This window comes from Onychomys torridus, chromosome 2 (genome assembly GCF_903995425.1).
Source record: "Onychomys torridus chromosome 2, mOncTor1.1, whole genome shotgun sequence".
Lineage (NCBI taxonomy): Eukaryota > Metazoa > Chordata > Mammalia > Rodentia > Cricetidae > Onychomys > Onychomys torridus.
This window is the reverse complement of record NC_050444.1, coordinates 163,555,258-163,575,139: the sequence shown is the minus strand read 5'-3', so window position 1 is coordinate 163,575,139 and position 19,882 is coordinate 163,555,258. Positions and strand designations below refer to the sequence as shown.

General features: G+C 54.7%; 2 protein-coding genes across 3 annotated transcripts; one reads left to right on the top strand and one right to left on the bottom strand.

Annotated features, from left to right (window-relative positions):
* The first annotated feature begins 284 nt into the window (after positions 1–284).
* Zbtb48 (zinc finger and BTB domain containing 48) lies at positions 285–8,384 on the top strand. Of its 2 annotated transcripts, XM_036179878.1 has the most exons (11): positions 285–397; positions 875–1,555; positions 1,927–2,168; positions 5,416–5,527; positions 6,106–6,198; positions 6,502–6,588; positions 6,687–6,841; positions 7,157–7,293; positions 7,364–7,528; positions 7,877–7,965; positions 8,043–8,384. In XM_036179878.1, exons 2-11 carry the CDS (start codon positions 878–880, stop codon positions 8,352–8,354), a joined length of 2,070 nt encoding a protein of 689 aa, XP_036035771.1. In that variant the 5' UTR covers positions 285–397; positions 875–877; the 3' UTR covers positions 8,355–8,384. The 2 variants fall into 2 exon arrangements, with proteins under 2 accessions (XP_036035771.1, XP_036035772.1); XM_036179879.1 differs by lacking the exon at positions 6,106–6,198.
* A 1,941-nt stretch (positions 8,385–10,325) lies between these two features.
* On the bottom strand, positions 10,326–19,175 carry Klhl21 (kelch like family member 21). The gene is made up of 4 exons (XM_036178998.1): positions 18,083–19,175; positions 15,211–15,616; positions 13,751–13,823; positions 10,326–12,880 (listed from the first exon to the last, which is right to left on the bottom strand). Exons 1-4 carry the CDS (start codon positions 19,101–19,103, stop codon positions 12,587–12,589), a joined length of 1,794 nt encoding a protein of 597 aa, XP_036034891.1. The 5' UTR covers positions 19,104–19,175; the 3' UTR covers positions 10,326–12,586.
* Positions 19,176–19,882: the final 707 nt, after the last annotated feature.

Here is a 19,882-nt window from a genome sequence, read left to right as displayed (position 1 = left end):
AATAAAGACGTGAATTGTGCATATGCCTTCTTGGCTGCGCTTCCGATCCGTGGGGGAGCTTGGGACCGCACATCAATTAGCTGGAGCTGGAGCCTAGCGCAAGGTTTCATGTTGCTAGGCGACTCCGGTAATGAGACCCAGCGCCGTAGGATTCGGGTCTGGCCCCGCCCCTTGCGCGGCCCATTGGTCTTCCTCTGAGGCACCGCCTTCGGGGCGGTGACATAAGAGTTCTAAGCTTCCAAAGCGTCCGGTTCTGGCCTGCGCGCCCCAACGTCACATCCGGCGTGGGGACGGCTGCGTCTCTGCACAGTGGGCCGGGCAGGAGTTAGTCTTGTGGGCGGTGGAGGTGGACTATCCCGGAGCAGTGAGGCCGGTGTGAGCCGAGAGGACCGGCCGGGTGAGGAGGGAGCGGGAGGGAAGCGGCGATCCGCCCCAGGCGCTGACGAGAGTGCGGCCGCCGCCTTCCGCTTGCGACTTGCAAGCGTGGCGTGGGCTTGGGTCACCTGTGCGCAGCCGCCGGCCTGTCCTACTGGCTGTGCCTCCCGGTGCGCGGCGGATCAGTTCGCGTTCACTCTTGTCTGTCCCCAAATTTGCATTTTCATATTATCTCATTAGCACCCTATTCCGACCCTGCCCTGTCCTGTCCTGCATCATGCTTTCCGACTCCGGAGGCTTTCTCCCTTCTGGCCAACCCCTGCCACTCCCCGCCCCTGAGTGGCTGTCACTCCACTCTGGCTGTGCTCCGCGTGCACCTTCTAACCTTGACCCAAGCCTTCATCCCGACATAGGTGGCTGTTAACGGGTCCAACTCACTACAGTCTAGGGGCTTTCTCTATTGGGCTGGCCAGAGTATCATGTTTGCCTTCCTTTCCAGATTATGGACGGTTCCTTCGTACAGCACAGCGTGAGGGTTCTGCAGGAACTCAACAAGCAGCGGGAGAAAGGCCAATATTGCGACGCCACTCTGGACGTGGGGGGCCTGGTGTTCAAGGCACACTGGAGTGTCCTGGCCTGTTGCAGCCATTTCTTCCAGAGAATCTATGGGGATGGCTCAGGAGGCAGCGTGGTCCTTCCTGCAGGTTTTGCTGAGATTTTTGGCCTCCTGCTGGACTTTTTCTACACTGGTCACCTGGCCCTTACCTCAGGGAACAGGGATCAGGTGCTCTTGGCAGCCAAGGAGTTGCGGGTGCCAGAGGCTGTGGAGCTCTGTCAGAGCTTCCAGCCCAGAACCTCAGTGGGACAGGCACCAAGTGTCCAGAGTGGACTGGGGCAACCTGCCTCCCAGGATGTGAAAAGCCACCTCAAGGAGCCAACAGACTTGGACGAGGAGGAAGTTTTCAGGACTTTGAGCCTGGCCCCTGGGGATCAGGAGTCTAGAGACAGTCAGCAGTCCCAGCTCAATCCCCCTGCTCAGAGCAGCCCCTCCTTCCTCTGTGGGAAACTCAAGCAGGCCCTGAAGCCTTGTCCCTCAGAGGACAAGGAGTCTGAGGACTGCAAAGAGCCTCCGAGGCCCTTCGAGGCTGGGGGTGCCCCGTTGCAGGGCGACAGCAATGAGGTACTGCTACCAGAGTGTAGGGACTGGGGAGGCAAGCTCAAGGGTAAAGACGGGCACTTCTGGAGTTCAACATAGGAAGCCAGTGGCCTCCGGTGACCTCTCTGGGAGCTACACCTAGCCATGGTTGCCAGCTTCATAGGGGTGGAGTGAGCATGAGGGTCACAGGCGTTTCCCTGGGGTGGTGAGACCTGGCCAGCTCCCCAGGAACAGACCCTTTCCTCTGACTCCAAGATTTACATGTGGTCTTTCCTGGGCCCCCGAAGAAAGGGGACCATCTGAGACGGGACTTGGGTGGAAACTAAAGCTGGGTCCCTCAAGCTACTACTGGGCATTTTGGTGACCCTACCCCTCCGCTGCCTCCTCTACTCTAGTGGGAAGTGGTGGTTCAAGTTGAGGATGACGGGGATGGTGATTCCATTTCTGAGCCTGAGACTGTGCTGACCAGGAGGAAGTCCAAAGTGACCCGAAAGCCCTGCGCTGCGGAGCCAGCCCTGGGTGCAGGTTCCCCAGCAGCCGAGCCCAGTGAAGGCCGGAGAGGTGCAGCAGTGCCGGTTGAATGTCCCACATGCCATAAAAAGTTCCTCAGCAAATACTACCTAAAAGTCCACAACAGGTAAATGCTGTTTCTATTTTCTTTTCTCTGCCCTTCTATGCTGAAGGAGGGGTCCTGGACACCTCTCCTCTGGGCTTTGGGGGCTTAGGGCTCTATGTTAGGTCCAGATAGTCCCTGGTTGGCATGCATCTTCTTCCTCTCTGTCTTCCTGTGCATCGTGGGTTTGTGGACACCTAAATAGTATGTTCCACCCCCTGTGGACTTTGACTGTGGGCAGGCTTCTGTCCACAGGAGACATGAGGCAAACCTCTGGCTCCTTCATGACCTAGAGCTGAGGTCTGACTGTGGGGCTTTCTGGAGTCTGGCAGTGTAGGCTTTGACAAGAGGCTAATCCTCAGGACTGAGGCTGCCTGTGTTTCTGGGGATTTTAGCTCTGGGAGTCAGAGAAGTATAAAAGACCATTTGTCTAACTGGGACCACCATAGAACTGTGAAGTTTTTTCCTATTTTTTTTTTTAAAAGACCTTACTATGTAGCCCAAACTTATGTAGCCCAAACTGGCCTTGAACTCAGAGGTCTCCCTGTCTCTGCCTCCTGAGTGCTAGTATTAAAGGCATACCCCACCATACCTTAGGACTGTTTTTTGTTTTGCTTTTTAAATAGGGTCTCTCTATGTAGCCCTGGCTGGCCAAGAACACAGAGATCTGCTTGCTTCGGCTTCCAGAATGCAGGGATCAAAGGCATGTACCACCATACCTAGCTTATTTTAAGTTCAAATTACTTAAAATAAAATTCAGTGCCACAGCCACAAGTCACATCTCAAGGGCTCGGTAACCATGCAACTCAGCTAGTCTGTTACAGTTTGTTTTTGTACCAAGCCAGGTTGTGTTAAGCCACATTGTGTCGTCAGTATGATATTCTGGGAAGCTGCTAGTGCTCACCTGGAGTGGGGTTGGGACCCATTTGCCATCCCCGTGCTTTGGCTTTGAGGTAGCTGAGGCTGCACAGTGGTACCCATGCTCCATCCATCCTGTCCTCGGTCTGTGGTTTGTTGATGTCCCTGAGAACTGGAAAGGGGTGGCTTCCAGAGATGATTGTATCCACGTATAGCAGCATTTGTCTGTAATCCTGGCACTTGGGAGTTCGAGGCAGGAGGATTGCTACAGGTTTGAGTCTGTGTAGTGAGTTTTAGTGTTGTTATTCTTTTTTACTCTTTGCTCTTTGGGGGCCGCCACCCAGCTACCAGATAAATCACACACAGGCTTATTATAAATGCCCGGCCTTAGCTTGGCTTGTTTCTAGCCAGCCTTTCTTAACTTATCCTGTCCACCTTTTGCCTCTGGGCTTTTCCCTCTGTGTCTGTATACCTTTCCTTCCTACTTTGTGGGCTGGCCCCTTCTTTTCTCCCGCTCCTTGATCTTGCTCTTTCTTCTCCCAAATTTCTCCTACTTATTCTGCCTGCCTGCCTGCCAGCCCCGCCTGTCCTGTCTCCTGCCTAGCCATTGGCTGTTCAACTCTTTATTAGACCATCAGGTGTTTTACACAGGCAAAGGAACACAGCTTCACGGGCTTAAACAAATGCAATATAAAAGAATGTAACACATGCCAGCGGTGGTGGCATATGCCTTTAATCTCAGCACTCAGGAGGCAAAGCCAGGTGGATCTCTGTGAGTTCGAGGCCAGCCTGGGCTACCAAATGAGTTCCAGGAAAGGTGCAAAGCTACACAGAGAAACCTGTCTGGAAAAAAAAAAAAAAAAAAAAAAGAATGTAACACATCTTTGCATCATTAAACAAATATTCCACAGCATAAACAAATGTAACACATCTTTATTATATTATTTATTTATTTATTTATTTATTTATTTAGGTTTTTCTAGACAGTTTCTCTGGTAACACATCTTAAAATAGTATTTAATATTCTACAATATTTAGTCTGAGTTGTTGGCTCACGCCTGCAATCTTACACCTCCTGTGAGTTCCACCCAGTTGGGGCTCCAGAGTGTGAGACCGTGTTAGAGGAAGGAGGGGTAGAAGGAGAGTAGGGCCAGGAATTGGTTTGGAGTCTTCTGCATAGGGTCAGTTTCCAATAACCAGCCTGGGGCATATTAAGGAGGTGGGGAGCTTTCCCCTTACTCCGTGGCCTTCAGTGGTAGGGACTGAACCCCAGGGCCTCTGCCATGAGCTCCGTCCCTAGCCCTTTTTCAGCTGGCCTTGAGCTGGTGATCCTCTGCCTTGACTTGAAGTAGCTGGGAACGAGCTGGGAGGATATAGATCAGTTTTTGTGTGCTTGCCTAACATGAGGCTCTGGGTTCAATCCCCAGTGCTGGGGGAAAAAATCCAAACCAAGTAGCTAGGATTACATTACAGCTTCTGCCACCCACCTAGGCTAGAAGGTAAGGAAGCAGCTCACTGGGGAGAGCCTTCTCGAAACAGCTAGCAATAATGTCCTGGGCTTGGAGTGAGCCTGACTGGTGTGAGGGGTGAGGGCAGGGAAGGACTTTAGAGCAAGGCCACTGAGGGACCGGCTAGTTCACTTAGGCCACCACGTTCTCCTAGGCCCCCTAGGCCCTCTCAGTATGAGATAGGAAGCACTGGAGGCCTGTGGGCCAAGAGGTAATGAGGGCTGCCTTGTCTTCAAAGGCTTCTGAACTTAATGGAACCTGCTGGTGAGATGGGTAGAACCAGGGAACCAGTGGTGACTCATGGGACCTTAGGAGCTGCTGCAGCCATACTTGTGATATCAGAGAGGAAGTGAGCGGAGTCAGGTCGTGGTGTTTTACATTTATTTATTTACTCATGGGGAAGGGTGTAGACGTCAGAGTACAACTTGTGGGAGTGGTTTTTCTCTCACCACGTGGGTCTCAGGGATTGAACTTGGGTCCTCTGGCTCGGCAGCCAAGTGCTTTTGTCCACCGAGCCATATCACTTGTCTGCCATGGGGGTGAAAGTGGAGTCCACAGAGAGGAGGCCGCCAACCAGGCTGTGCCAGTCAGTTCTACAGCAGCCATTTAGTGAGGCTGGCAGAGGTAGGGCTAACTCCTGGCTCCTAGCGTGGGGCCACTTGGACCTCTGGCTACTGTTTCTTCCCTTCCTGAGGATCTCTACGCTGGAAGGAATTTCTGGCCTTGCCCCTGCATGTTCAACCTGAGTGTCGCTGAGCCTCTCCGGTGAGCCCTAGCTGGCTTCAGGACACCTCCTCCTATGCGCCACAGCATAGGTCCGTGGCAGGAGTGGGAGGGGGTCCTGAGCACCAGAGAGATGGGAAAGCCTCTGAGCCCCACCCCTCTGCGGCCTCTCTTCTTGGCAGGAAACACACTGGAGAGAAACCCTTCGAGTGTCCCAAATGTGGGAAGTGTTACTTTCGCAAGGAGAATCTCTTGGAGCATGAAGCCCGGAATTGCATGAACCGCTCAGAACAGGTACTTGGGAATTGGTCCAAGTATTTGTGGGCAGGAGCCCAGTGGCCTGTATCTTCATGCCATCTGGGAAGGATCCCCAGGAAACTCTACAGGATTATAAAATAAGAGCTGCGGGGGCCTTGGATGGTATCATGTCCACATCTAGTACAAGTCAGACACTTTTTCAGAGGGCTCAGGGGATAAGCCCTACAGGGATGTTTCGGGTTAGCTCTATCTTTGGCTTTGGAGCAAGGAAAGTGTTTGTGGGGGATGGCTGCTGGGAAGGGCCACCTTTCCTGTCCCCCTACCCCAAGTGGGTAGTGTTTGGCTAAACCCCATCCTCCTCTTCCCAGAGACTGGGCATTAGCAGTTGGGCCCCTGTCTCTAGCCTGTCTGGAGCTGAGAAGGGTCTGGCATATGGTAGTGCTCAGTGTTCTGGGATGGTTAAGGCAGGCAGGTTACATGTTGCCCTCTCCTACCCCAGCATCCCCTACCCCAGGCAGACACTTCCCAGCAGCGTGTGGAAGCCCTTGCAGAGGCTGCCGTCGCAGGCAGAGGCCCTTCCTGATGCTGGCCCTGCTTGCCCCTCACACTGCCAGGTCTTCACATGCTCCGTGTGCCAGGAGACCTTCCGCCGGAGGATGGAGCTGCGGGTGCACATGGTGTCTCACACAGGGGAAATGCCCTACAAGGTCAGGCCAGCTGGTCCCCAGGGTCGTGGGCTAGATAGGGATGTGGACCCCTTTGCCTGGGGTAGTTCTAGCAGCTCTCCCGTGAAGCCTGCCTTCTTACCCATCCAATGGCACTGTCCCTAGCCTTACTTGCTCAGCATCCTGTGAGAATGGTGTGGATGGCTGAGCAGCGCCCCCTCTTGGAGGCCAACTTCAGCAGATCAGGGACTGTCCTACACCTGGGTTAGGCCCTCCTTCGCCGTGAACTGGTGGCAGGGCACTGATGGTCAGGTTGTGCTGGGCTGACGGGGCCTGTATTTCCAGTGCTCCTCCTGCTCCCAGCAGTTCATGCAGAAGAAGGACTTGCAGAGCCACATGATCAAGCTGCATGGAGCCCCCAAACCCCATGCAGTAAGTGCCAGGTAGGGCTGGGGCACCTGTGGCTCCTGGGGAGCCCTGCCCTGTCCTCACCTGGCACTTCTCCCTCTGCCTGTCCCACCTGCCTGTAGTGCCCCACTTGTGCCAAGTGCTTCCTGTCTAGAACGGAACTGCAGCTGCACGAGGCTTTTAAGCATCGTGGAGAAAAGCTGTTTGTGTGTGAGGAGTGTGGGCACCGGGCCTCGAGCCGCAATGGGCTGCAGATGCACATCAAGGCCAAGCACAGGTAGGAGCCCTCCCTCCTTCCAGAGTGGGCCCGCTGCAAGGGGCCAGGAACAGCATCTGCAGCCCTCTTGTGGTGGGCGAGAGACAGGCAGCTCTGTTAGGCTAATGGGGAGGGCTCAAGCCGGGCATGCCTTTATCCCTTAGGTTCCCGACTCCCCGAGCTATAGATTTCTCCTTTGCTTCTGAGAGTGGTTGTGGTGTCCTTTGCCAGGAACCACCCAAGCCCTACAGCTTAGCAAGTTCCAGCGCTAACAGATGACTGAAAGGGGATGGCTTCCCCCAGTGATGGCCTCGCCTTGTGTCCCCATCTGAACAGGAATGAAAGGCCTTATGTTTGTGAGTTCTGCAGCCATGCTTTCACCCAGAAGGCCAACCTCAACATGCACCTCCGCACACACACAGGCGAGAAGCCTTTCCAGTGCCACCTCTGTGGCAAGACCTTCCGCACCCAAGGTGAGGCAGGCCTGTCCCCTCCCTCCCCAGGGCTCAGGCCAGCAACTGAGCCCCACCTTGTCCCCCACAGCCAGTCTGGACAAGCACAACCGCACCCACACGGGTGAGAGGCCTTTTGGCTGTGAATTCTGTGAGCAGCGCTTCACCGAGAAGGGGCCCCTTCTGAGGCACGTGGCCAGTCGTCACCAGGAGGGCAGGCCTCACTTCTGCCAGATCTGTGGCAAAACCTTCAAAGGTCAGTGGGCAAGCTGTGGGAGAGCGGAGGGCCTGGCTTCCATCTCCTGCCTACCTGACTTGGAGGGCAACAGTGGCTTCCCAGTGCTCTTTAGAACCTTCCAGCTAGCAGAGTTCTGTCTTCCATGTGCTAAGAGATGAGAGTGGAAGGCTGTGATGGTGGAGGTGGGGGCAGGGCGCCCTGGACGGGGCGATGGTGGCCTCCGTGTGGTGCTGTAGAGCCTGGAGTGGGGGAGACCCTGCCAAGGGCCGCCTCCTGTGCCTTAGGCCCCGGGGTGTCTTGTCTTCCATCTCAGTTCCGTCCCTGCCATGTTCCCTGCTAATGCCAGTGACCCTGTTCCTCCTGCAGCCGTGGAACAGTTACGGGTGCATGTCAGACGACACAAGGGCGTGAGGAAGTTCGAGTGCACTGAATGTGGCTACAAGTTCACTCGGCAGGTAGGCCAGGCCCTGGGGCTCCCCCCCCTGGGGCTCCCCCCACCCCTGCTCGCAGCTCTGAGCTTCCCTTCCCTCAGGCTCACCTGCGGAGGCACATGGAGATCCACGATAGGGTGGAAAACTACAACCCGCGGCAGCGCAAGCTCCGAAACCTAGTCATCGAGGATGAGAAGGTGGTGGTGGTGGCACTCCAGCCGCCTGCAGACCTGGAGATGGGCTCTGCCGAGGTCATTGTGGAGTCCCTGACCCAGGGTGGCCTCGCCTCCCAGCTCCCTAGCCAGAGACTGTGTGCAGAGGAGAGCTTTGCCAGCCCCAGCGTCCTGGGGCCTTCACTCATCATCACAGCTGCTGTTCCCGAGGACTGTGGCCCACAGACCCCGCCCAGTTAGCCCCAGCTACCCATAAACACATGATTTTGAGTCACTTGTCAGTGGTCTGTTGCTCGATGTTCTGCAACTAGAGGACTGGTCTACACTGAAGACTTCCAGCCACCCTCATGGTGCCCATCCCATCCTGGACCTTAGTGAGGCTGCTTCGCCAGGCTGGGAATCAGTGAAATCCCCTGGAGGTGGCTCCTGTCCTTTACGCATGCCAAAGGGTAGTGCCCAGTTTAGCATAGTACAGGCGAGGCCGGCCAGCCATGGGTTGAACCTCTGAAGTTGGGCAAAATAGCCAGGGCCCAGGCTCCCAGCACTCGGGAGGCAGAGGCAGGCTGAGCTCTGTGAGTTTGAGCTCTGTGAGCGAGCACCAGGACAGGCACCGAAGCTACACAGAGAAACCCTGTCTTGAAAAACCAAAACAAAGCAAGCCAGGGCCCACGGTCATGGCTTCCTTGGCCAGAGTTAAACCAGTCCAACGAAGCTGAACATGGTCAGTGGCAGCTAAGAGGCCAGCCTTGACTGGCTTCATGCCCACGGAGGGATCCATCCTTTGGAAGGGCCCTATCTTGGTCCAGACCTTGAATAGGAAGGGGCATGGGTTTCACCTTTCACAGAGCAGAGTATCATGGGTGCTGTAGATCCATGTTTAAATTTAACTCCCTTGTATCCCCATGAGCCCCAGAGACTTCCATGGGCTAGTATATGCTCATGCTTCTCAGACAAGTCTGCAAAAAGCTCACTGGGCAGGAAACACCTGCCGAATTACTGGGGGCTGCTCTAAAGAGAGCTTTCTCAGCACGGAAGCTGAGCTCTAAGTACCCCCAGTCAGAAGTACAAGACCTTTCTATGACCTAGCAGGGGAAATGACTTGATGTCATCTTTGCCACACTGTTGGGTGAGGCTGTCCCCAGTACTTCCTGGTTATAGGAGACATAGACCTTGATAAGAGAGTCAAATACGGACACACTGAAACATCCCATCACCCAGGCTGGGTCAGTGATGGTCATGGCCCCAGAAACTGGAGCTAGGCTTTGCCTAATACCCTTGCTCCATAAGATGTCATATTCCTGCCTTTACACACCCTAATTCCCCTGGTGTGTTGGGAGGCTAGGAAAATGGGCTTCACTCATAACACAGCTGACTCCCTTTCATCTCCTGGCCATCAGCAGCTGAGGGAGAGGCAATGTGTGGTGGTATGCACGCCAGGTTTGCCAATACAGGCCTTGAGCTTCAGATCTGTTCTGAAGATACTAAAGGCCACAGCTGTGGGTGTGGCTCAGCGGTAAAGCACTTAGCACGGGTGAGATCCTTAGTCTATCCTCAAGGATCTTAGCCTGCTTCTTTTCCAGCTCAGGCATTGGTCCCCCCTGGGTCTGGATGGGCTCTGGGGGGGAGAGTGATCCAGATGGAAGGTTCGGGAGTCTCTCAGCCTGATGGAACCCCAAGAGCAGTGGTTCTCAGCCTTCCTAATGCTGCCACCCTTTAATACAGTTCCCCAGCCATTTAATTACTTTTGCTGCTACTTCTTAACTAATTTTGCTACTGTTACAAATTGTAATACAGCTATGAGGTTTCTGATGGCCTTTGGGGCACACACCTCCAACCCCCGTCCCCGGTCCAAGGTCCATCTTACTGTGGGTAGAAGACTACCATTGCACTGAAATCGAGGTGAGAAAGGACCTGAAAGACTCAGTGATGCTGGATTCCTTTACCTGCTGACTAGCGTTCACTCTGCTGTCCAGGTCAGCCTCCCACCACCAGTCCTGACCTCTGCACAAACATTCTCAGAAGACAGAGCAGCAAGAAGATGAAGGCCAGCCGGGCGGTGGTGGCGCACGCCTTTAATCCCAGCACTTGGGAGGCAGAGGCAGGTGGATCTCTGTGAGTTCAAAGCCAGCCTGGTCTACAAAGTGAGTTCCAGGACAGCTAGAGCTACACAGTGTGACCCTGTCTGAACAAACAAAAAATGAAAGCCATGCGTGACACCCAGCATATAGGAAACATTTTATTTCAAAAAGGAGGGGAGCATCCTAAAACCTTAGAATGCTGGACATAGAAGCCTCTAGAGTAGACAAAAATAAATATACAAATCTGCCCCAGCCACTGGTGTGACTAAATGCTAGTTACCTAAGGAAGGAAACCTTCATGACATAAGTCTCAGAAGTCATAAATATAAGAAATCCCTTACAGATCAGCATAAAAAACCAGACACAGAACTTCTCATAACTTAATTTTATCCTGACATACAAAAGCTTTATACATGTGACAGGGACAATCCCATACCCAAGAAACCCAGCTTTAATCCCTGTTAGTGTAGACATGTGTCAAGTGATGGGGGTACTGTCTAAGAGCCCTTGGCAAAGGAGAAGCTGAGGGAGGGATCAGTGAGTGCCTACTCTGCACTCTCCTCAGTCTTAGAAACCCAAATATGGGTCATGATGTGGAAACCTGAGCAGCTCTGGAGCACAGGTGGGCAGAGGGGCTCTGTGCAAGTGTGCATTATAATGCAGTAACCACTGCAGGTCATAGGAAAGTGCCGTGATACAGCTCTCCTTTGGAAGCCTCCTAGCCTGTCCCTAAGAGGACTTGACAGTGGTGGCTAGTCTACAGGTAGACCAAACACTTTCTGCAGCACTGAGCTTAGTTCCTGAAACACACAGGACCCCACCCTGCCATGCCAAGGCACTCCAGAGTACCGACCCCTCTGGGTAGCAGCTCTTTAAGGCTCAGTGAAAGAGTTTACTAGGCCAAGAGGGAGGAGAGGTACTACCAGGCTGGGCTGACAGCACCAGGAAACAAAACAAATTCCGGCCGCACACCCCACGGGAGCCCTAGGACACCAGTGGGCCTGTGCTGGGCCAGCACTGCCCCATACACTCGGTCTTTCCCAGGGCAGGGTGCCCAGCAGAGCATTTTAGAAATATGGATATCAAACTAAACAGGATGACTTCTGCAGTGCATGGCACCGGACAGGAAGTAGGTAGGTACCCTGGAAATTAAGGCAGCCTCCTCTGCCACCTGGCCAAGAAGAGGACTGTAGGTATGTGGTAGGGCAGGCTCTGTTCCTAGAGCCTCACCCACCCAAGTTCACCAAATCACCCCGAACCTTGGCATTGTCTCCAATAAAACGGTCCTAATGCCCTCTTCCCCAGAAAGAGGCATGATGATAAACTCCAGCAGAGAGGCCACTGGGTACCTTGAGCAGTCCCAGCCCCAGCCCCCAAACCCATGAAACCACTCAAAGTCAGGAAGAACTTCTGGGCTCCACTGAGCTATGGCTCAGGTGCTCTGGTACTCATACACCTGGACCTGAGCTCTTAGGAATTTGATGTTTTTTCTACACAATGGCAGGAAAATTCTAACAACGACGATCTGTACATATTCAAGTCGGACAGAGCCACTTGTCTCTTACTTCTCCCAACTCTCTACGTCTTTTAGAGTTCAAACTGCAAACATTTCAGACCTAGAACCCAGCCTTGGGGCCGCCCTGCTCAGTCTCCTTTAGAAGCAGGCCCAGCATCTGTCCACTCAGCCAAGTGTCAGGGAGATTCCTGAGGAGCCACAGCAATCCAGCTTTGTGAGCTTTGGTCTTCTCCTCCAGCCTTGCCTCTGCAGGCTTGGGGCAGAACCCCAGGGAGGGCCCCTAGCCAGGTGAGACCATGTGCTATGGAAACAGACCCTTTCAAGCCCACTCACACTGTGGCTTAATCAGTCAGTACTCATGTCCTAAAAGCCTACCCTGTATGGTGAGACCCCCAACAGACGTGTGAAGCTAGGTGAGCTGACGGCACCCCTTGGACTTGCACTGGCTACAGGGGTCCTTGGTACTAGATGGAGTTTAAGCTCTCTTTTGGAGCCTTTGTCTTCCCGGGTCCCCAGTGTTCCAGGCCAGGCCACTTTCTGTCACAGGGACCCTTGCCCTCTGCTCTGAGATCAAGCAGGCCCAGGAGGAGGCTGCAAAGAGAGGCACACTGCATAGTGAGTTGGATGCTACAAGCTGGAGGTAACTTTCTGGAAGGCAGAGATACGTGATAGTGTTGAAGCCACTGGTTCTTAACCACACAGGTCACCACCAGCTTCGCCCCTAGAAGCTGTGACATCGGCTCTGAATGTACAGAAACCTTCACATGGCACTCTAGGGGCTCACTCAGCACCCATGAGCCACTGCTCTTCTTGGTGATCTATTCCTCTGTAGGTGCCAGGCCCCTTGCACCAAGGCCCTCCCTTGGGCCAGGCCTGGGCTAGTGCAGCTCGTCAGGGTTCTGTGGCAGCCTGTGGCGGCCAGCATCCATGTCATTGCTGCCGCTGTTCAGCTCAAAGCCACGGCCCCCTGCTGGTGTCTGTGGCATGAACTGGCGGAAGATGCTCACGCTGCCATGCCAGAAGGTGGGTTCTGGGAGCCTCCCCACCACACTCCATGCTCGGGCCTCTGGGTCATATGCCTCCACCACGTCCGAGAGTTCAAATGTATTGTCATATCCCCCAGAGACATAGAGCTTGCCTCCCAGGACAGCCAGGCTGCCCCCGACATGTACCTGCAGGTCAAGGCAAGGAGTCAGAGGCAGGCAACTGTGGCAAGGCAGACCTCCCTCCCTGATTGCTCTAGTAACTTCCAGGGAACAGCCCAGCACATCATAACCATGGCACTGAGAATCACCCTCAGCCAGCTTTCGAGGGAGTATAGACAGGCTAAGCCAAAACCTTCCTGTTCCCCAACAGGGAAAATGGGGCTTCCTATGTGGTCAGCATGGTCTCCAGGTGTGGGCCACACCCAGCATCCTGCATCAGTCGTTAGGGCAGGCTCATCTGTTCTTTTCATCTTACAGACAGCAGAAAGTATGCTGGGACAGCTATCAGTGATAACTGGGAACTGAACCTGGCCTTCCAAGCATCATCACACCATCAGCAAGGAGAGATAGGAGAAACCTGCCCAGACAACACCAACAGCGATGCCCCTGTTCATGGCACACAGCACGTGTCCAATAAATGTGTTCCCAAGGTCAATTCCTCAGGAAATAGCTGGGGTAGGTAGTTCCCAGGGACCTGTCTAAACCCACTCCCTGTAGCCACAATGGCAGCTGGTGTTCACATAAACACACCAGCCCTGGGACCTCTGCACTTGCTCTCTCTCTGTAGAGAACAACTTGTCGATTCCTCACCCCCTTCTGCTCAATGGCTTAGGTAAGGGTGCAGTGACCACAAGCCTGATCTTGAGATCCTTTTTACCATCTGGACTTGGCAAGTTTCAAATGTAATGAGCCTCCATTAACTGAGAACACCTGGAGTGGACTAAATACAGGCCCCACCCTCATGACTGTCTCCCAAACACTCTACCTCAATGACAGGTCAACTGCAAAAGCAGGACCAGCCTGAGCACACAATCACTGGCATGCCTGCAAACTTACCTGATTCATAGACGGGATCTTGTCCCATTCATTCTTTGTGGGGTTGTATACATCCACCTCAGCTGAGTCATCCCTGTGGAAGGAACGGAGGGAAAGACAGCCAGTCAGACCAAAGCAGGAGAACCTTGGGTGTGAAGGGCTAGCGAGTCCTCAAAGTGGCAGACTCTTCCGGGGACTTGTAAGTACATTTTTGAGACAAGGTCTTGGTTGGTGGCCCAGACTAGCTTTGAACTCACCACGTTATCCCTACACTGTCTGCCTTCTTTCCAGCAGAGACCAAAGAGCCACCACACCTGGAAGGAGCTGGGCTGGACAGGACTCCCTACCTCCTCTCTTCTGCTACCTCCCAGCCAGAGTCAATACCTTTGCTTTTTCCAGAAACCAAGGAGCATTTGCACAGTAGGGGGCCCAGGGCAGCAATTCCTTTTATTGGTCACTGATATCCAGGCATTTAGGTGGGCTAGAGTGGCCTCCTGTGTGGATGGCACGTAAGTGAACCACAGGCTGGGCAAACCTCCCACTTCTAGCTGGAGGGCTAGCAATCAAAACTGATTACCGTCCAGGAAAGCCAGCAGGTGTCAGGATCTGACTTAGGACAGGAACGGAGTTCTCAAAGGTGCTGGGCCAGCAGCTACTACAGAGGGGCTGAAGCAAGGGCCTGGCACTCTTCAAAGCTGTATTTATAGCCAGCCCCTCCCCTTTCTTGAGGGCACCAGGGAGAACTAGGGACGGGCCAGGCAGTTTTATAACAGGACCCAGGCTGAGGAAGGTTCCAGGGCATTCTCAAAGCAGACCTTCAGGTCCTGGCATTTAAAGATTACCAGGCCCCTCAGCTACTTAGATGACACACAATAACACTTGTGTTCCCTTTAGACCTTTAGACTCCTCAGAGCTCACCCTGAAGAGCGGCGGCCTCCTATTTTGGGGGCAGGGCAGACAAAGGTCACAGTGCTGCTCAGCCAGAGAAAAATGCAGGCCCACGGCACACACCTTTGGGCTCCCAGATCAAAGTCTAGGACCAAAAGGAGACTGTCATTTATCCATTCATTTCCTCCCAGCCCCACAGCTTCAAGGAGACTCCAGACCAGGGAGGCAGGTGCAGGGAATATGTACGCACATGCACATGCATGCACACGCACACAGAGTACACAGGGAATCCAATTACCCACCCAAATGTTCAGTAGCTAGTCAGCCAAGGCACAAAATTTGGCTGTGACCACACAGGTCATCAAAACCAGTGGATGGGCCTAGGGTAGAGCTGAGACATCTATCTCTGTCTCACTCAGACACATGCATGCTGCACATGTGGCTGGTGGATGCATGGGAACCCACTGGCTGACGAGCTAGGCACTGCCAAGACTCCACTATCCTTGTGGTAGTCTGATTAAGGTAGCTTTCCTCATCTATGAAACGAGCAGTACAGGGATGCTGAGCCAAAAACAGTGTACCAAGGGGCTCACCTGACGAAGTACATGAGTCCATTCAGAGTCACGGTCTTGGGTGCAAAGGACCAAGGTGGGAGCTGCCCACAGTCCACCAGTGACCACAGGTCAGTGTCCGGGTCATAGCACTGTATCACCATGGTTTCCTTGCCTGCCAGGGAGCCAATGGCATAGAGCCGGCCTCGGCAGGCAGTGGTAGAGCAGTTGTCCATGGGGTAGGTCATGGGCTGCAGAGCCTCCCAGGAGTCGGTGGCATGGTCATAGCGCTCTGTGCTGTCAGCTGCCACCACATACAGTAGCCCGTCCAGGACAGAAGAGCTGTGGTATTCTCGGGCCTTGAGCATGGGTGCTACCTCTGTCCACTCGTTCACACTTGAGTTGTATCTCCACACGCAGTCATAGAGCCGGGAGCCATCAGACCCGCCTGTCAGGGCACACAAAGGGCAGATGGTCAGCCCACGTGTAGTGAGTCACCCACCTGTGCCTTGGGCTTCCGGATAGGCCTCTTTCTGCAGAGGAATTAGCCTCACTCCCTTCACCCAAAACACATTTGTCTTCTTCTGGCCTCACCAAGCTGTCACTGTCACTGAGGCAGTGCACAGGTCCACTAATTGATGCCATCAAGGCCAAAGGATGCTGATCCCAACAGTCCTAGACTGGGGTTACAGCTAAGCTGGTGGAGTGCTTATTGTAGCATGCAGGAACCTTGGGCTTGCTCTCCAGAGAGCAACACACTTGTAATCCCAGCACGCAGGGGTTCGAGTTGCTCTGGGCTATGAGACCCCATCTCAAGAAACAAAATAAGGGTAGAGAGCACTCTTCAGAGGACCTGGGTTCAATTCCCAGCATCCACGTGGCAGCTCATAGCCATCTATGACTTCAATCCTAGGGCATCTAATGCCTTTACTGGCTTCTGTGGGCACCAGGTATAAACATGGTGCAGACTACATTCAGGTAAAACACTCATACACTAAAAAACAGCACAAAACTGGGCAGTGAGCCGGATGGGGGTGGCACATGCCTTTAACCCCAGCACTCGGGAAGCAGAGCCAGGCAGATTCTCTGTGAGTTTGAGGCCAGCCTGGTCTACAGAGCAAGTTCCAGGACAGGACCAAAGCTACACAGAGGAACCCTGTCTCAACCCCTCCCTCCAAAAAAACCACCACCACAACAAAACCAAACCACCCTCCCCCACACAGCCTTAGGATTTTTTTCTCACCTAACATCATCACACCTAACTCAGACCATCCAGTCTCAGGTCTGGACAGCTCTTCTGAGTAGATACTAAACATGGGATTTGGGCACCAAATTCTAGACTTCCTGGACACTTTCAAACCTAGACTGTGCCAGAACAAGTTGAGAAGAAACCCACACTGTCACCCAAGATACCTAACAGCAGGTCACACTGTCATACACCTCTGGGATTCTAGTTTTGACCTTAGTGGCCGGCACAGGGGAATGTTTGACTCGAAACACTTACCAAGCTACACAGTGTAACAGACACTGATTTTTTGAGTGTCAACAAAAGTCTTAAAAAAAAAAAAAGAATAGTAATAGTGTAAAGTAGGTCTAAGATCATGAAACCCCCATGGTATCACAAGACTCCAGGAATCCTGGGGGCTGTGCCCTTGGCTTTCCTGGCTGGTGCCCTGAACAGGGCAGAGACATTCTGTCTGTCTCTCAGCCCAGAGCTTTTTGAGGGAAGAGTCTGAGACACCTTTCACAGGGACGTTGTAAAGCAGCTGAAGCAGCTGATCCTGACTCTCAGGAAAATCCCCACCAGCAGCTGAAGGGAATGGCGGAGCCACCTGCCTAAACCCGATTAGCTGTTCAGCTGTGACACATCCAAGGGCGAGTCTGGCCAGTTCGGGGAAGGCGCTCTCTGCTCAGAGTCACCAGCCAGACTTCAGAGGATATGGGGGCAGGGTGGCAAGGGCGGAGCCCCAAACAACACGAGTCAGCCTCAGGTTGTTAAAGAGGGTTAGATTCCCACAGGGTCTGGCAGAGGGTCAATTCAGAGGCCAGTCAGGAAGGCTGAGGCCAGAGCTGAGGCTGTCCCTGAGACAGGATGTGTCCCATCTGCTCAGAGACCCACAGGAAGATCAGAGTGGGCTTTGTGTGGAATGTGGAACACAGCTCGAGACAGCCCAGCCTCATGCCTGCCAGCCTGATAATGATAAGGGGCAGAGGCCCCAGTGGTCTTTCCTTATATAGCAGTTCCAGAGGCCATTCCTGTTGGCCTGAAGAAGGAGGTAGCCTCAGTGTGACCGGAATTCATCCTTAGTGGAAAAGGTGGGAGAGGCTCTGCACTGAGGCAGGCTGAGGCCCGCCTACAGTGACTCGGCAGTGTTTTGGGGTTTCAGCCAAGTAACTGGAAGAAAATCTCTCAACATGTGACCATGTTTACAGTCATAGACTAGTGCAGCCTAAACACCATGTGATCCACAGTGCACCGCCTAGGTGCAGGCTCTAAGAAACCTTGTCACTGGTAACAAAGCCAGTGAGTCAGGAGGCCCCTGTGGCTTAGCAGGGAGGGAGAAATGCCCCTGCTTTGGGGAGGGAAAGATGCCTCACCAGGCGCCAGACAGCAGCCTGTCCCCGCATTCCTTGGGGATTAAAAGAAAGCACCCATTGTGCCAGGTCAATACCCTGTCTCTTCCAACCCAAAAGGGGGAGGCACCTCCGGGGCAAGGAGTTGGCTAAGCAAGGCAGGCTGTACCACGTAGGGCACAGAGATCCACAAAGCAGCCATGTCAATGCTCGCACAGGGGGCTCTTCTGGTTTGAAAGCAAATGGAAAAACTAACGAAGTCCCTAGCTAAGGGCTAGGTCTGGCCCCAGGATTCCAGGTCTTGAGTGTCTCTTTTGGAAAGCCCCCCCAGCACACTCACCCGTCACGTAGATGTCGTTACCCAGAGCCACGATACTGTAGCCCCCACCTAAGTGGTCGGGGAACTCGGCCAGGTAGCGCCACTGGCCTGTCTGCGGATTGTAGCAGTCGACGGTGACCAACTCGTCGCAGTCCTGATCGCAACCTCCCACCAGCACTAAGATCTCGGCTAGGCCGGTGGACGGGCGCGGACGCATGCGGGGGCAGGGCCCGCGGTCGTGCCGGTCGTAGCGTGCGGCTTGGAAGTCGCGGGCCTCGCGCAGCAGGCGCAGACAAGGCGGACAGCGCGCCACCAGCGGCTCGGCCTCCACGTGTGCCAGCAGGTAGAAGCGGCGCACGAAGGGAAGGCGCACGGCCTCCAGCAGCTGCGGCCAGTGCGCAGCGCGGCGCGGCGGGTCCGCGCGGACCCAGCGTAGTGCCAGCTGGTAGGCCGCCTCCTCCTTGGGCACGCACAGCCCGTCGTCGCGCAGGTAGCGCAGCAGGCGGGCCAGCGGCAGCCTCTCCAGCTGTTCGGCGCCCAGCTCGCCCACGTGGCGCAGGATGAAGCGCTGAGCCGCGCTAGCCAGCCCCGAGCAGCTGAAGGCCTCGGCAAAGTCCTGCATGTCCAGGCAGTTGGCCAGGTCGAGCTGCTGCTGCAGAAAGGCGCCGCACGCCTCCTTCACGGCGGGGAACTGCAGCAGGTCCGCGGCGCGCAGTAGCGGCTCGGCGTTGTCGCCGCTCACGGCCACTCTGCCGGTGTAGCTGAAGTCCAGGAGCAGCTGCAGCATGTCGGGCGGCACCCCGTGCAAGCGCACGCGCTCGGCGCGGCTCTCGCGCAGCTGGCCCGCGAACATGGCGCGGAAGTAGGGACTAGCGGCCGCTAACACAGCGCGGTGCGCAGGGAAGTCGCGGCCACCCGCCGCCTCCAGGGTCACGTCCAGAAACTTGCGCTCGGCGCGCAACTGACTCAAGCCGCGCAACAAGCTCAGGGCGTGCGCGGGATCGGAGAAGGGCAGCACGGCCAAGGGCGCCGGCCGCTCCATGACGCGGGACTGCGGGCACAGAGACGCCCCGGCGCCCCCGGCACCGCCTCTATAAATACGCACACCAGTCGCGGCCTCCGTAGGCGGGGCATGTCGGGGCGGAGCGGCACAGGCCACGCCCACTTAACCCATTTGTCCCCAGTGCTGCAGGCTGAGTCCCTACGCTTACGCCCGCTCCCTCTCTGCCCTTCCGGGGCTTCTAACCACCTCTGCTGACGCTCAGCTGGGATCGGCGGGTGACAAGTGCGGGCTCCTAGGTGTGCTAACCACCCTCCAGCCCAGCGGTTTGCAGAGCGAGGCCTGGAGAGTCGAGCTCGGCGCCCGAATTCGCAGTCACCCCTTTGGTTCCAGATTCCGTATTGCGCTTCTGGGAACCTCAGGACATCTGGGTACCATGACACTGTTTTACTTCCTTTGGCCCCAGGGGTAGCTGCTTAACCTCGTCAGATTTCAAAAGTAGTATTCGCACAATTCAGCACCAAAGCACGAACTAAGGGTTTCCTGGTCGCCTTTTCTTTTTTTCTTTTTTCTTTTTTTTTTGGCGCGTTTAAGAGAAACCTGGCCAAATTCCAGGAAGGCGCTCCACTGTGTTCGTGCCGGAGTTCAAAGCGCATCAGCATAGAAATAGTTTTACTTTCCGAATCAGACCCCTTCAGGCTACTCACAAGGTGTAGGAGCAGGTCTGTTGGGAGCGCCCAGGCTCCCAGCCCTCCAGGTGGCCCAATGGCTCATGGTCTGTCAGGGGAGGGGAGTGCCTTAAAAAGCTAGAGATGGAGCCA